The sequence below is a fragment of the Natrix helvetica genome (assembly GCF_964273705.1).
Source record: "Natrix helvetica genome assembly, contig: HAP1_SCAFFOLD_433, whole genome shotgun sequence".
NCBI lineage: Eukaryota > Metazoa > Chordata > Lepidosauria > Squamata > Natricidae > Natrix > Natrix helvetica.
This window is the reverse complement of record NW_028113352.1, coordinates 1,115-14,832: the sequence shown is the minus strand read 5'-3', so window position 1 is coordinate 14,832 and position 13,718 is coordinate 1,115. Positions and strand designations below refer to the sequence as shown.

General features: G+C 44.5%; 1 protein-coding gene across 1 annotated transcript; it reads left to right on the top strand.

The window, feature by feature from the left end:
* Positions 1 to 699: 699 nt before the first annotated feature.
* LOC309382420 (sex hormone-binding globulin-like) lies at positions 700 to 11,794 on the top strand (the record flags this gene model as incomplete). The annotated part of the gene is made up of 7 exons (XM_081971940.1): positions 700 to 1,092; positions 2,821 to 3,010; positions 3,647 to 3,808; positions 5,869 to 6,037; positions 7,074 to 7,219; positions 8,286 to 8,505; positions 11,186 to 11,794. Coding segments are annotated over 7 exons (1,450 nt in total), but the record flags the coding sequence as incomplete, so codon positions are not given.
* Between the last annotated feature and the right edge of the window lie 1,924 nt (positions 11,795 to 13,718).

Below are 13,718 nucleotides of genomic sequence, written 5' to 3'. Positions count from 1 at the left end.
AGTAGAGAAGGGAGGGAAGATGAAAATAAAAGAAAATTTATGGGGATAATACAAAATAGATGTACGGGATGGTAAGCAAAATAAATCCAGAATGTATTATTTTAATTCTTTATATGGAAAAACAAATATGCGAAAGTGATAAAAGAGGAAGAAGAAGAACTCTGTGAATGTATGCTTGTAACTATATATAAGAAAATAAAAATAAAAACTTATTTTAAAAAAATAAATAAAAACTTATGGGGAGGCCCAGAAGCACAGGGAGAGGGGCTCTACGTGAGTCCCCATAGTCCTGCCTGCAAAAGAGCTCGGCTTGATTTTAGAAGCAGAGTTTGTCTGAAATGTGGTGGGGGTCTCCTGCTGAAGCTAGAAGGGGGGGTGGACTAGATGACCTCCAAGGTCCCTTCCAACTCCGTTCTCCTGTCTTGCTTCCATTAAGTTGTGGGTGCTCCCTCACTGGAGCTCTTTAAAGAAGAGACTGGGCGGCCATTTGCCTGAAACGATGCAGGGTCTCCTGTTTGAGGAGCGGGGGTGGGGGTGGGTGGGTGGACTAGATGACCTCTGAGGTCCCCCTTCCTACTCTTTTGTTATCCTGCTCCGGCTTAAACCCGGCAGGCATAAAACAGCTTGACTTGTTGAATTTCTCTCCGGGTGAAGCTCAGGGTCCCGCAGGCACGCCTGACCCTCCGCGGCCTTTGGGAGTGGGGGTGATGGGGAGGTCATCAAGTCCTTCCCGACGCCTGGCGGCCCTCGGGTGGGAATTACAGGCTTTCCCGCCCCTCCCGCGGAGGGTGAGGTCCCTTTCTGCCCCCGCGTGGCTCAAAACAGCCCCCGCGCGCTTCCCACGGGCGATTCATGCCACCTCCTAGCGGCGCGCTCGGGTACTGCGCGGCTTCTGTTTCTGCGCGGGTGCGCTGCTGCCCCCTGGCGGCCGGCCGAGGCTGATGCCGGCTGGTCCTCTCCTTTCTCCTCTCTCCAGCTGGGCGCCTGCTTCCGAGGCTCGGCTGTGGATGCCGGGGGGCTGAATCTGGGGCAGAGATGGGGAGACCTCTCCCCAACCGCCACGCTGCTCATTGACCTGCGGAGGGTAACCAGGTAAGGTGGGTAAGGGGCTTCCTCCATTCACTCCCCTTGCAGGAGTCGCGCAGGGTTTGCCAGGATGCCACGCAAGGATGCAACAACCGCGCGTTGCGGGGCCGAGAACGGAGTTTGCGCAGGTCCCCCGGTGGGGTCTCACAGCAGCTGGGGTGGGGTGGGGAAGGGTCTCTCGGAGCTGGGGGGAAAGCCCCGCAGAAAAGGAAGGAGGATGGGATCTTTAATGCACAGAGAGAGAGAGAGAGAGAGAGAGAGAGAGAGAGAGAGAGAGAGAGAAGGAGAGAAAAGGAGAGAAAGGGAGAGAAAGGGAGGGAGAGAGAAAAAAGAACGAAAGAAAAGGGGAGGGAGTGAAAGAGAGAAAATTGAGAGAGAGAGGAAATGAGAGAAAGGGAAGGAGAGAGAAAAAAGAGAAAGGGAGGAAGGGAGAGAAAAAGAAGGGGAGAGCGAAAGAGAGAGAAAGAGGAGAGAGAAAGAAAGAAAAAGAAAGAAAGAAAAAAGAAAGAAAGAAAGAAAGAAAGAAAGAAAGAAAGAAAGAAAGGGGAAAAGCCCCACAGAAAAGGAGGAATGATGGGATCTTTAATACAGAGAGGGGGGAAGAGAGAGAAAAAAAGAAAGAGAGAAAATGAGGGAGGGAGAAAAAAGAAAGAAAGGGGGGGAGGGAGGGAGAGAAAGCGAAAAGGGGAGGGAGTGAAAGAGAGAGAAAAGGGAGAGAGAGAGAGAGAGAGAGAGAGAGAGAAAGGGAAAAAGCACCACAGAAAAGGAGGGATGATGGGATATTTAATACACAGAGAGAGAGAGAGAAAGGAAGACAGGGGAAGAGAGAGAAAAATTATGATAGAGAAAAAGAGAAAAATAAAGAGAGAAAAGAGATGGAGAGAAAGGCAGAAAAAGGGAGCAGGAAAAGAAAAACAGAGACAGAAAGAAAGAGAAAGTGAAAAGGAATGACAAAGGGAAAAAGAAAGCTAGAGAAAAGAGAAGAAGAGAAAGACAGAAAGAGAAAAAGAGAGAGAGACAGAGAAAGAGAGAAAAAAAGAAAGAAAGAGAAAAGAAAGATGGAGAGAGAGACCGAGAGAAATGGAAAGGAAAAGTGAAAAAGAATGATAGAGAAATAGAGAAAAATAAAGAGAGAAAAGAGATGGAGAGAAAGACAGAAAAAGGGAGGGGGAAAAGAAAAACAGAGACAGAAAGAAAGAGAAAGTGAAAAGGAATGACAAAGGGAAAAAGAAAGATAGAGAAAAGAGAAGAAGAGAAAGACAGAAAGAGAAAAAGAGAGAGACAGAGAAAGAGAGAAAAAAAGAAAGAAAGAGAAAAGAAAGATGGAGAGAGAGACCGAGAGAAATGGAAAGGAAAAGTGAAAAAGAATGATAGAGAAATAGAGAAAAATAAAGAGAGAAAAGAGATGGAGAGAAAGACAGAAAAAGGGAGGGGGAAAAGAAAAACAGAGACAGAAAGAAAGAGAAAGTGAAAAGGAATGACAAAGAGAAAAAGAAAGCTAGAGAAAAGAGAGGACAGAAAAAGAGTGGGAAAAGAAAAAAAAGAGAGAGAGAGACAGAGAAAGAGAGAAAAAGAGAGGGGGGGAGGTGTGGAAGAGAAGTCATGGATAGCGACCACCCTTGCCCCCCCCCAGCTGTGCCATGTCCTCCCCATCCAGGAGGGTCTGCAGCAAAGACCACCTCACTGGTTCCCCCCCCGCCCCGCTTGAGACCCTCCCTCTTCCTCCCCACCCAGTGCAGCTTCCTCCTTCGACTTCCGGACATTCGACCCCGAAGGGGTGATCTTCTACGGGGACACCAGCCCGGGCGTCGACTGGTTCGTCCTCGCTTTGCGTCGGGGGAAACCCATCATGCAGATCCATAACACGCTCACCAACATCACCGTCTCCGGGGGGCGCCATCTCAATGACGGCCAGTGGCATCGGGTAAGATGGGAGGGGTGGGGGGGGCTGGATGACAGGCGGTCCTCGACTTACGACCACAATCGAGACCGGCGTTTCCATCACTAAGCGAGGTCATTAAGCGAGGGGCACCTCATTTTATTACCTGTTTGCCCCCGTCGTGGAGCGAATCACCTCAGTCGTTGAGCAAATCATTAAATGAATCGTGGCCGTTAAGCAGATCCGGCTTCCCCGGTGACTTTGCTTGTCAGATGGTCGCCACATGACCTCGGGACACTGCGACCGTCATAAATGTCAGTCCGTTGCCAAGCGTCTGAATTTAGATCACGTGACCCCCGGGGATGTCGCAACGGTCGTAAGTGTGAAACACGGCTTTTTTCAGTGCCATTGTAGCTTCGAACGGTCACTAAACCATCGGTTGTAAGTCAAAAACAATCCTTATATATTTGCTGCGTCTTGTGTCAGGGAGTTCCACAGGCTAACGAGGCATTGAAATGGAGCTGGTTGTAAGTTGAGGACTACCTATCAGCTAAAGGAGCCCCCCTGCCCCCCTCTATGTTGCCTACATCCTCCTGTGTGGAGGGGGGGGTCCCCCGATCCTTTCTGATCCCTCTTGTTCCTCTATCCCCGTACGCGACTTCTCTTGTGACTTCCGGACAGATCACGGTGAAGAACGAGGGACACTCCGTGATATTGCTGGTCGACGGGGATGACCAACTCACCCTCAGTCATGTCTCCCACCCGATCGTCAACCGGCCCACCCCTCAGATGCGCATCGGAGTAGGAGGCCTGTTCATCTCGCCGAGCGAATTGCTGGTCCCGGTAAGGCCAATCTCTCTCCTCTGGCGACCGTGCCCCAAGATCGAAAACGGCCGCACATCCTCCAGCGGATTCCGTTGCCCTTGGTTTCACCGACCCCTCGTTTCTCTAAACCAGCACATCTCGATCTTGGGAGCTTTTTAAGAAGTGTGGACTTCAACTCCCAGAATTCCCCAGTCAGGCATTCCAGTTTTGTTTTTTTCCTCCTCCCTTTTAAAGCAGAGAGATTGCAGAGAAAAGGACGATAAGAGAGTAAGCAGGCCACAATTGGGTATACACCTCAAAACGAATGGAACTATGAGAGTTGAAATCCAAGCTCCCAAACTGGAGGAACACTGCTCTAAAATAATCCAAAACGCATAATTTTCATTTTCTCTCTCTCTCTCTCTTTTGATTCTCACAACAGCCCTGAGAGGTAGGACAGGGGGATTAAAGATAATGGATCCAGAGTCAGCATGGGAGAAAATGAGGATTTGAATTTGGGCCCAGCTCAAAAGACGTAGCCAATCTTTAGCTTGAGAAATAGGCCCATCTAAAGCTTTTGGGCAGGGATACATGAATCATGGCTTGTTTGAGCCATGGTTTGTGCCATTCAACCTGGTCACTAGCCATAAAGCATCATTTATGAGCCACGATGTCTGGATTTGTCCCATTGGGCTATACCAGAGATGGTTGGGGAGGGGAGGAGAGAATAATAAACTACAGAATAGAATGGAAGAGAATAGAACAGAACAATAAAATACAGAATAGGAACAGAACAGAAGAGAATAATAAAATAGAACAAAACAGAAGAGAATAATAAAATAGAACAAAACAGAAGAGAATAAGAGAGAAGAGGAAGAAAAGAATAAAATCCGGAACAGAACAGAACAGTAGAATACAGAATAGGAATAGAATACAACAAAACAGAACGAACAGAACAGAATAGAATAATAAAATACAGAACAGAACAGAATAATAAATACCGAATAGGAATAAAATACAAGAGAACAGGATAGAATAGAATAATACAATGCAGAACAGAATAGAATAATAAAATACAGAACAGAATAGAATAATAAAATGCAGAACAGAACAGTACAGAACAGAAATCGAATAGAAAAGAAAAGAGCAATAAAATGCAGAACAGAATAATAAAATACTGAATAGAAATAGAATACAACAGAACAGAATAGAATAATAAAATACAGAACAGTACAGAACAGAAATAGAACAGAAAAGAAAAGAGCAATAAAATACAGAACAGAATAATAAAATACTGAATAGGAATAGAATACAACCGAACAGAATAGAATAATAAAATACAGAACAGAAATAGAATAGAAAAGAACAATAAAATAATGAATAGGAATAGAATAAAAACGGAATAATAAAATACAGAACAGAACAGCATAAAATAATAAAATACCGAATAGGAATAGAATACAAGAGAACAGAACAGAATAAAATAATAAAATACAGAACAGTACAGAACAGAAATAGAACAGAAAAGAGCAATAAAATACAGAACAGAACAGAGTAATAAAATACCAAATAGGAATAGAATACAACAGAATAGAATAATAAAATACAGAACAGAACAGAAATAGAATAGAAAAAAACAATAAAATACAGAATAGGAATAGAATAATAACAGAACAGAATAATAAAATACAGAACAGAACAGTATAGATAGAACAATAAAGTACTGAATAGGAACAGATCCTCATCTTGCAACTGGCCTTGATTTACGACCGTTCAAAACGACAACAAAAATCAGGGTTGTAAAATGGGCTCGGTCCCACGATCAACCTCTTCCATGGCTGTTGCAACTTACGACCGTGACGTAAGGGCAGGCTCCCTTACGGTCATAAACCAAGAACTCCCCTCGTAGGACCACGAATAATCATAATCTCACCACGAGGCCCCTCCACGCCAGGAACCCCTTGCCTCCCCCCACCCTCCCCAAATGCCACCCCTTCCCCCCAATTTCACAAAGGCCTCTTTTTCTCTTTCCGCTGGCTGTCCCCGCTTGCCCTCCCGCCCCCCCTTCCCCCCTGCCCCACGGCTGACGGGCACTGCAGGTCAACCCGGCCCTGGACGGCTGCATCAGGCGCTGGGACTGGCTGAACACGAGCCAAGAGTGGCACGAAGGGGCATCCTTGCACCACCCCGATGCCAAGGTGTGTTTTGCCACCATCCGGCGTGGCAGCTTCTTCCGCGGTGACGGACAGGCGGTCATTGCGCTGTCAGGTAAGGCCGGGCACCATGGGCTGCAGAGTCCCTGGTTTGGGAGGGCAAGGTCCCTCAATGCCCAGCGGGGCGATGCCACCCATCTCGAAAAGAAAGAGAGAGAAAGATAGACAAAGAAAGAAAGAAAGAGAGAGAGAGAGAGAGAGAGAGAAAGACAGACAAAGAAAGAGAGAGAAAGAAGGAAGTGAGGAAGGAAGGGAAGGGAAGGGAAGCAAAGGAAGGGATAGATGAATGAATGGAAGGATGAAATGGAAGAAAGGAAAGAGAAAGGAAAGAAAGAGAGAGAGACAGAAAGAAAGAAGAAAGAGAGAAAAAGTCAGACAAAGAAAGAAAGAGAAAGAAGGAAGGAAGGGAAGGAAGGGAAGGAAGGCAAAGGAAGGGATTGATGGATGGATGGAAGGATGAAATGGAAGGAAGGAAAGAGAAAGAAAGAAAAAAGAAAGAGAGAAAGAAAGAGAAAGAAAGACAAACGAAAGAGAGAGAAAGACAAAGAAAGAGAACGAAGGAAGTGAGGAGAGAAGGGAAGGAAGGGATTGATGGATGGAAGGAAGGATGAAATGGAAGGAAGGAAAGAGACAGAAAGAAAGACAAACGAAAGAGAGAGAAAGACAAAGAAAGAGAAAGAAGGAACTGAGGAGGGAAGGGAAGGAAGGGATTGATGGATGGAAGGAAGGATGAAATGGAAGGAAGGAAAGAGAAAGAAAGAAAAAAGAAAGAGAAAGAAGGAACTGAGGAGGGAAGGGAAGGAAGGGATTGATGGATGGAAGGAAGGATGAAATGGAAGGAAGGAAAGAGACAGAAAGAAAGAAAAAAGAGAGAGAGAGAAAGAAAGAAAGAGAAAGAAGGAAGTGAGGAGGGAAGGGAAGGAAGGGTTAGGGTCCTTGCACTGTCAGGTATGGCTGGGCACTGGGGGGCCCTGCGGAGTCCCTTGGTTGGGGGGGAAGGGCCCTTCGACGCCCGGCGGGGCGATGCCACCCGTCTCACCAAGGCTTCGGCATCGGCAAAAGGTGCCAGCCACGGCCTCCTTGTCTTGCAGGTCTCCCCAGCGGGCTCAGCCCCACCGACGGCAGCTGGGGGCTCTCTGTGCAACTGAGGATCAGGGCCGCCCCCCAACTCAGCACCCTACTAGCCGTCTCGGCGTCGAAACAGCCCCCCGTCCTGCGCCTGGCCCTACAGCACAGGGTGAGAAGGGAAGGGCAGAGATGCCCAGCGGACGGACGGACGGACGGACGGACGGACACATCGGGAGGGGAGGGGTGGCAGATGTGAGGGAGGGCCGGCCATCGGGGTGCCCGCCAAATGGGTTGGACCGGGAATGTCTGCCAAGAAGGGCCCCCAAAATCAAGATGGCTGCCGCAACAGGAAGGGAAAGTCTCAGCCCTTCCCTTCCTTCAGAAGAGAGGGAGGGATGGAAGGAAAGGACAGAAGGATGGATGGAAGGATGAAATAGGAAGGAAGGAAGGGAAGGAACAGAAGCAAAGGAAGGGATTGGATGGATGGAAGGATGAAATGGAAGGAAGGAAAGAGAAAGGAAAGAAAGAGAGACAGAGAAAGAAGAGAGAGATAGACAGACAAAAAGAATGAAAGAGAAAGAAGGGTGGGAGGGAGGGAGGGAAGGAAGGGATTGATGGATGGATGAAATGGAAGGAAGGAAAGAGAAAGGAAAGAAAGAGAGAGAAAGAAAGAAGAAAGAGAGAGACAGACAAAAAGAATGAAAGAGAAAGAAGGGTGGGAGGGAGGGAGGGAAGGAAGGGATTGATGGATGGATGAAATGGAAGGAAGGAAAGAGAAAGGAAAGAAAGAGAGAGAAAGAAAGAAGAAAGAGAGAGAGAAGGGCAGAAAGAAAGAGAAAGAAGGAAGGGAAGCAAAGGAAGGAAGGGATTGATGGATGGATGGATGGAAGGATGAAGTGGAAGGAAAGAAAGAAAGAAAAAGATGAATAAAAGGTTGGATGAATAAATGGAAGAACGGATGAATGGAAGGGAAAGGAAGATAGATGAAAGGAGCGATGGATGGAATGATGGAAGGAAAAATGAACGTACGGAAGGACAGAAGGAAGGAAAAAAGGATGGATGAATGCATGGATGAATGAACAGTCCAAAGTGGAGACTCGAGACCATCCTCAACCAAGGTTTGATTGCAGGGCATCATGGGCCTGTGAGTACCAAGGACCCCTTCCCTGGGGAGGGCCAGGGGGGGGGAGAATACCCCCACAGCCCATTTTGTGGTCTTTCCTCCCCCCATCCAGGATCTGACGGCCCAGCTGAGTAACCAAACCGTGCTGCTGCTCCCTCTCCCCGAGGGGGGCTGCCTGGAGACCCCCCTCCTCCTCCGCCTCACCCCCTCTTCCTTCACGCTGCGTCTGGGCGACAGCGAGATCTCCAAGCCCATCCCCAACGCCGACTTCGAGAGCTTGCGAGAGCTGTGGCTGGGCAACATGGGCAGCCTGGTTGTTGGGGGCGAACCTGGTATGTCTTGGCCCGGAGTTTTTTGGGGGGTTCTGCTCAAAACTCCTGCTCAAAAATTGGGGTGTAGCGCACCCCGAGGGGCTGCAATAGTAAGACAAGCAGCCTATCAATCTACAGTAAAAATGATCTCACCCTGCAGTAGAGATTCAGTATCTCCTGAATCTTGTGGTGTGGAGTTCCACAGGCTAACAACGCACTGATATTTACATTCCGGTAGGTTTCGAATGCAGGTTGTCCTCGACCGGTGGTACCACCGAGGCCAACGTTTCTGTGGCTAGGCAAAACGGTCGTTAAGTGAGCTTTGTCCCCCCTTTTACGAACTTCCTTGCCGCCGTTGTTAAGTGAATCACTGCGGTCGTTCCATTGTTGTGTGAATCCGGCGTCCCCGCAGACTTCGCTTGGTCAGAAGGGCCACAAAAGAGTCATGTGACCTCGGGAGGCGGCGACCGTCATAAATAGGGACCAGTTATGCCGAGTGTTTGAATTTTGATCATGCAACCGTGGTCGTTAGTGTGAAAAATGGTCATAAGTCACTTTTTTCATTGCTGTTGTCACGTCAAACGGTCACTGAACAAACACTTGTATGTTGAGGACTACCTGTATACTGTATAACTCTATATCTATCTATCTATCTATCTATCTATCTATCTATCTATCTATCTATCTATCCATCTATCCATCTTTATATCTATCTATTTATCTATCATCTATCTATCTATCTATCTATCTATCTATCATCTCTCTATCTATATCTATCCATCTTTATATCTATCTATCTTTCAATCATCTATCTATCTATCTATCTATCTATCTATCTATCTATCTATCTATCTATCTATCCATCTTTATATCTATCTATTTATCTACCATCTATCTATCATCTCTCTATCTATCTCTCTATCTATCCATCTTTATATCTATCTATCTTTCAATCATCTATCTATCTATCTATCTATATCTATCCATCTTTATATCTATCTATCTTTCAATAATCTCTCTATCTATCTATCTCTCAATCATCTATCTATCTATCTATCTATCTATCTATCTATCTATCTATCTATCTATCTATCATCTCTCCCTCTCTCCTCTCCATCCATTTATATCTATCTCTATCTTCCTTTAACTTAACCTCTAGTAAATTTTTTAAATTACTTTTTCATCAGTACCTGTCAACATTTTGTCTAATCCAGTCATTTTATCATAAAAACCTTCCATTTTACGATCTTCATCATATCTAGATTGTATTTGCACATATGAAAACCAATTCATTCCTATTCCTTCCTGTTTCAACTCTTGCATAGATTTAAGTCCGCCCTCTGCATTCAATATTTCACCATACCTAACTCTTTGTTCCTTTCGGTATATTATTGGATATGAAAAAGCTTCAATAGTTGATAGCCAGACTGGAATTTTTAAATAATATTGCCTTTTGATCTTCTCCCAATTCAGAAACAAAGCCTCCCGTAAATAATGTCTTCGGAACTAACCTCGTGTTTTAGTTCCCTTATACCAGGGGTGTCCAAACTTGGCAACTTTAAGACTTGTGGACTTCAACTCCCAGAATTCCCCAGCTGGCCGGGGAATTCTGGGAGTTGAAGTCCACAAGTCTTAAAGTTGCCAAGTTTGGACACCCCTGCCTTATACCATAAAAAAGCATGCCATCCCAACAGTAAGTCATGTCCTTCTACCGTCAATAATCTGGAATTCCTTAATGTTATCCACTCCTTAACCGACATCAAACTTGTTGCCTGGTAATATAATTCCCAGTTAGGTAAGCCCAATCCTCCTCTTATTCTAGCATCTTGTAACAAGTTTAATTTTATTCTTGCTTTCTTTCCCCTGCCAAATAAACTTCAGCACTATTTTATTTAATTCGTCAAAAAAGTCTTTCCCTAATCTAATTGGAATTGTCTGGAACAGATATAAGATTCTGGGTAGGATGTTCATTTTGACGGTAGATATTCTCCCTATCATTGATAGTTGTAGGTTTCCCCATTTCATCAAGTCAGCCGCAATCTATGATAGTTATTCTCTTTAAGTGTGACTATTTTGTAATTGCATCTTAAGTATATCCCCAAATATTTGACCTTATTTGTGACTTGAATCTCCAAAGCTTCCGCCAATTCTTCCTTTTGTCTTGATGATATATTCTTTGTCAAAATCTTCCTTTTGTCTTTATTTATTTTCAAACCTGCTACTTTTCCATATTCCTCTATTCTTTCTATCAATTTGGGTGCCCTTTCTAATGGGTCCGGAAGGATAAAAACCGAGTCATCTGCAAATGCTTGTCATTTATATTCTTCTTCTTTTTTTTGATTTTCATTCCTTTTATTTCTTTCTCTTCTCTGATCTTTCTATTTAAAACTTCTAATCTTAAAAAGTAGAGGTAATAGTAATACAATACAATACAATAGTAGAGTTGGAAGGAACCTTGGAGGTCTTCTAGTCCAACCCCCTGCCTAGGCAGGAAACCCTATACCGTTCCAGACAAATGGCTATCCATAGTGGGCAACCTTTCTTTATTTCAACTGGAACAGATGAATTTTGGGCTCAGAAATTTACCCAAGCCATACAAACCATATACTACAAACAAACAGCAAAGATAATGATAAATGGAGAACTGGCAGGGCTTCTGTTATTCCTGACCCCCTTTTTAAAATTTATATCTTTATTTCAGGCGAGGAAAAATCTCAGGAGGCCCATTTCTTCCAAGGATGCCTCAGCGGGATCCGGGTTCAAGGCCACGAACTGGACTTCGACGAGGCTCAGTACCGGAGCAACTCCATCTCGTCACACAGCTGCCCCGGGAGCGTGGAAGGCAAACTCGACGGGGACGGTGGGCGTTAAAGGGACGGCACCGTTACTGCACCCACGCGAGCACACCTGGATCATTTTTCCACACCCGGGCACGCGTGTCTCCGCCTCCCTCCGTCCTGCCTTCCGCGAATGTGTGCGTGACTTAATTTCCCGTCGCCGCAACATTGGGCGTAGGTGTGATTGTTGCGGAGCGTGTGGCCGCTGAAAGGCTGGGTGCTGAGCCAGATTGCGGTTGTGTTGGCGGGCAGTTGTGGGAATTGGCAGTGACGGTTCTCTCCTGTGGACTCCAAGTTTACTCGGCTCCTGCAGAATGAAGTGTCTCGTTGTTGTGTCCACCAAGGCTTGTCCCCCCCCCCCCGTGGGAACTTTAAGACGGGTGGACTTCAATTCCCAGAATTCCCCAGCCAGCGTATCACTTTTCCGTTCAATTGTCACACCATCTGGCTTACCTTAAACTTCTTTATTCATTTTAGCTTGTCATGGGTTATTTTTTCCCCCACCTTTCAAGGCATATTACGTCAGCCGCATTCCCACCGTCTATTAAGAAAGTTATTCAATTTTTTAAAAAAAGGATAAAGTCTGAACACTTTTTTTATTGTCTAGTTTTAAATCTAGTATGTTGGACTGCTGAGAGATCATGGGTTATTTTTTTCACTTTTCGGAAGTCAAGGTATATTACGTCAGCCGCATTCCCACCGTCTATTAAGAAAGTTATCCAATTTTTAAAAAAAGGATAAAGTCTGAACACATTTTTAATTGTCTAGTTTTAAATCTAGTATGTTGGACTGCTGAGAGATCATGGGTTATTTTTTTCACTTTTCGGAAGTCAAGATATATTACGTCAGCCGCATTCCCACCGTCTATTAAGAAAGTTATCCAATTTTTTAAAAAAGGATAAAGGTAGTCTGAACACGTTTTTTTTTAATTGTCTAGTTTTAAATCTAGTATGTTGGGCTGCTGAGAGATGATGGGTTATTTTTTTCACTTTTCAGAAGTCAAGGTATATTACGTCAGCCGCATTCCCACCGTCTATTAAGAAAGTTATTCAATTTTTTAAAAAAGGATAAAGTCTGAACACATTTTTAATCGTCTAGTTTTAAATCTAGTATGTTGGACTGCTGAGAGATGATGGGTTATTTTTTTCACTTTTCGGAAGTCAAGGTATATTACGTCAGCCGCATTCCCACCGTCTATTAAGAAAGTTATCCAATTTTTAAAAAAAGGATAAAGTCTGAACACATTTTTAATTGTCTAGTTTTAAATCTAGTATGTTGGGCTGCTGAGAGATGATGGGTTATTTTTTTCACTTTTCGGAAGTCAAGATATATTACGTCAGCCGCATTCCCACCGTCTATTAAGAAAGTTATCCAATTTTTAAAAAAAGGATAAAGTCTGAACACATTTTTAATTGTCTAGTTTTAAATCTAGTATGTTGGACTGCTGAGAGATCATGGGTTATTTTTTTCACTTTTTGGAAGTCAAGATATATTACGTCAGCCGCATTCCCACCGTCTATTAAGAAAGTTATCCAATTTTTTAAAAAAGGATAAAGGTAGTCTGAACACGTTTTTTTTTAATTGTCTAGTTTTAAATCTAGTATGTTGGGCTGCTGAGAGATGATGGGTTATTTTTTTCACTTTTCAGAAGTCAAGGTATATTACGTCAACCGCATTCCCACCGTCTATTAAGAAAGTTATCCAATTTTAAAAAAACGATAAAGATAGACACATTTTTTTTTGTCCTGTTTTAAATCTAATATGTTGGGCTGCTGTGAGGTCAGAACTTGGTTTTTTGGGGTAGTGTTTTTCAACATTGGCAGCTTGAAGACAGGTGGACTTCAACTCCCAGAATCCCCCAGCTAACATTTCAGTTTCCCATTTAATTCTCATGCCATTCTAACCCACCTGTTTCTACTAATTTAGCTTGTCAGGGTTTTTTCCTCTTCTTCTCGTTTTGTTGAAATCAAGATATACTACATCTAGGGCATTCCCACCATCTATGAAGAAAGTGACCCAATCAAAAAAATACTAAACAATGAGGCCGCACTTATTCTTGTCCTATCCGTGCTGAATTCTGGGGAAACCTGGGGAATGCTGGGAGTTGAAGTCCACCTGCCTTAATGTCCCCATCGTTGAGAAAAAATAGTTCAGCTTGGTCCGGATTTGAAGGCCGGCTCTGGCTCTTTGGCTTTGAAACGGAGATGAGCAGTGCCCCCTAGAGTTGGGAACGAGTAACACAAACATGTGAATATTTTAATAAACGGAGAGTCAACGGCTGTCTATTTGAAAAGGACAGAAAGGGACATCCCTCGTCATGGAAAAACCTCACAGCCTCCAGCAAGATGGACTGCCATGGGTGCTCCTCGACTTACGACCAATCACAGTGACCATTTG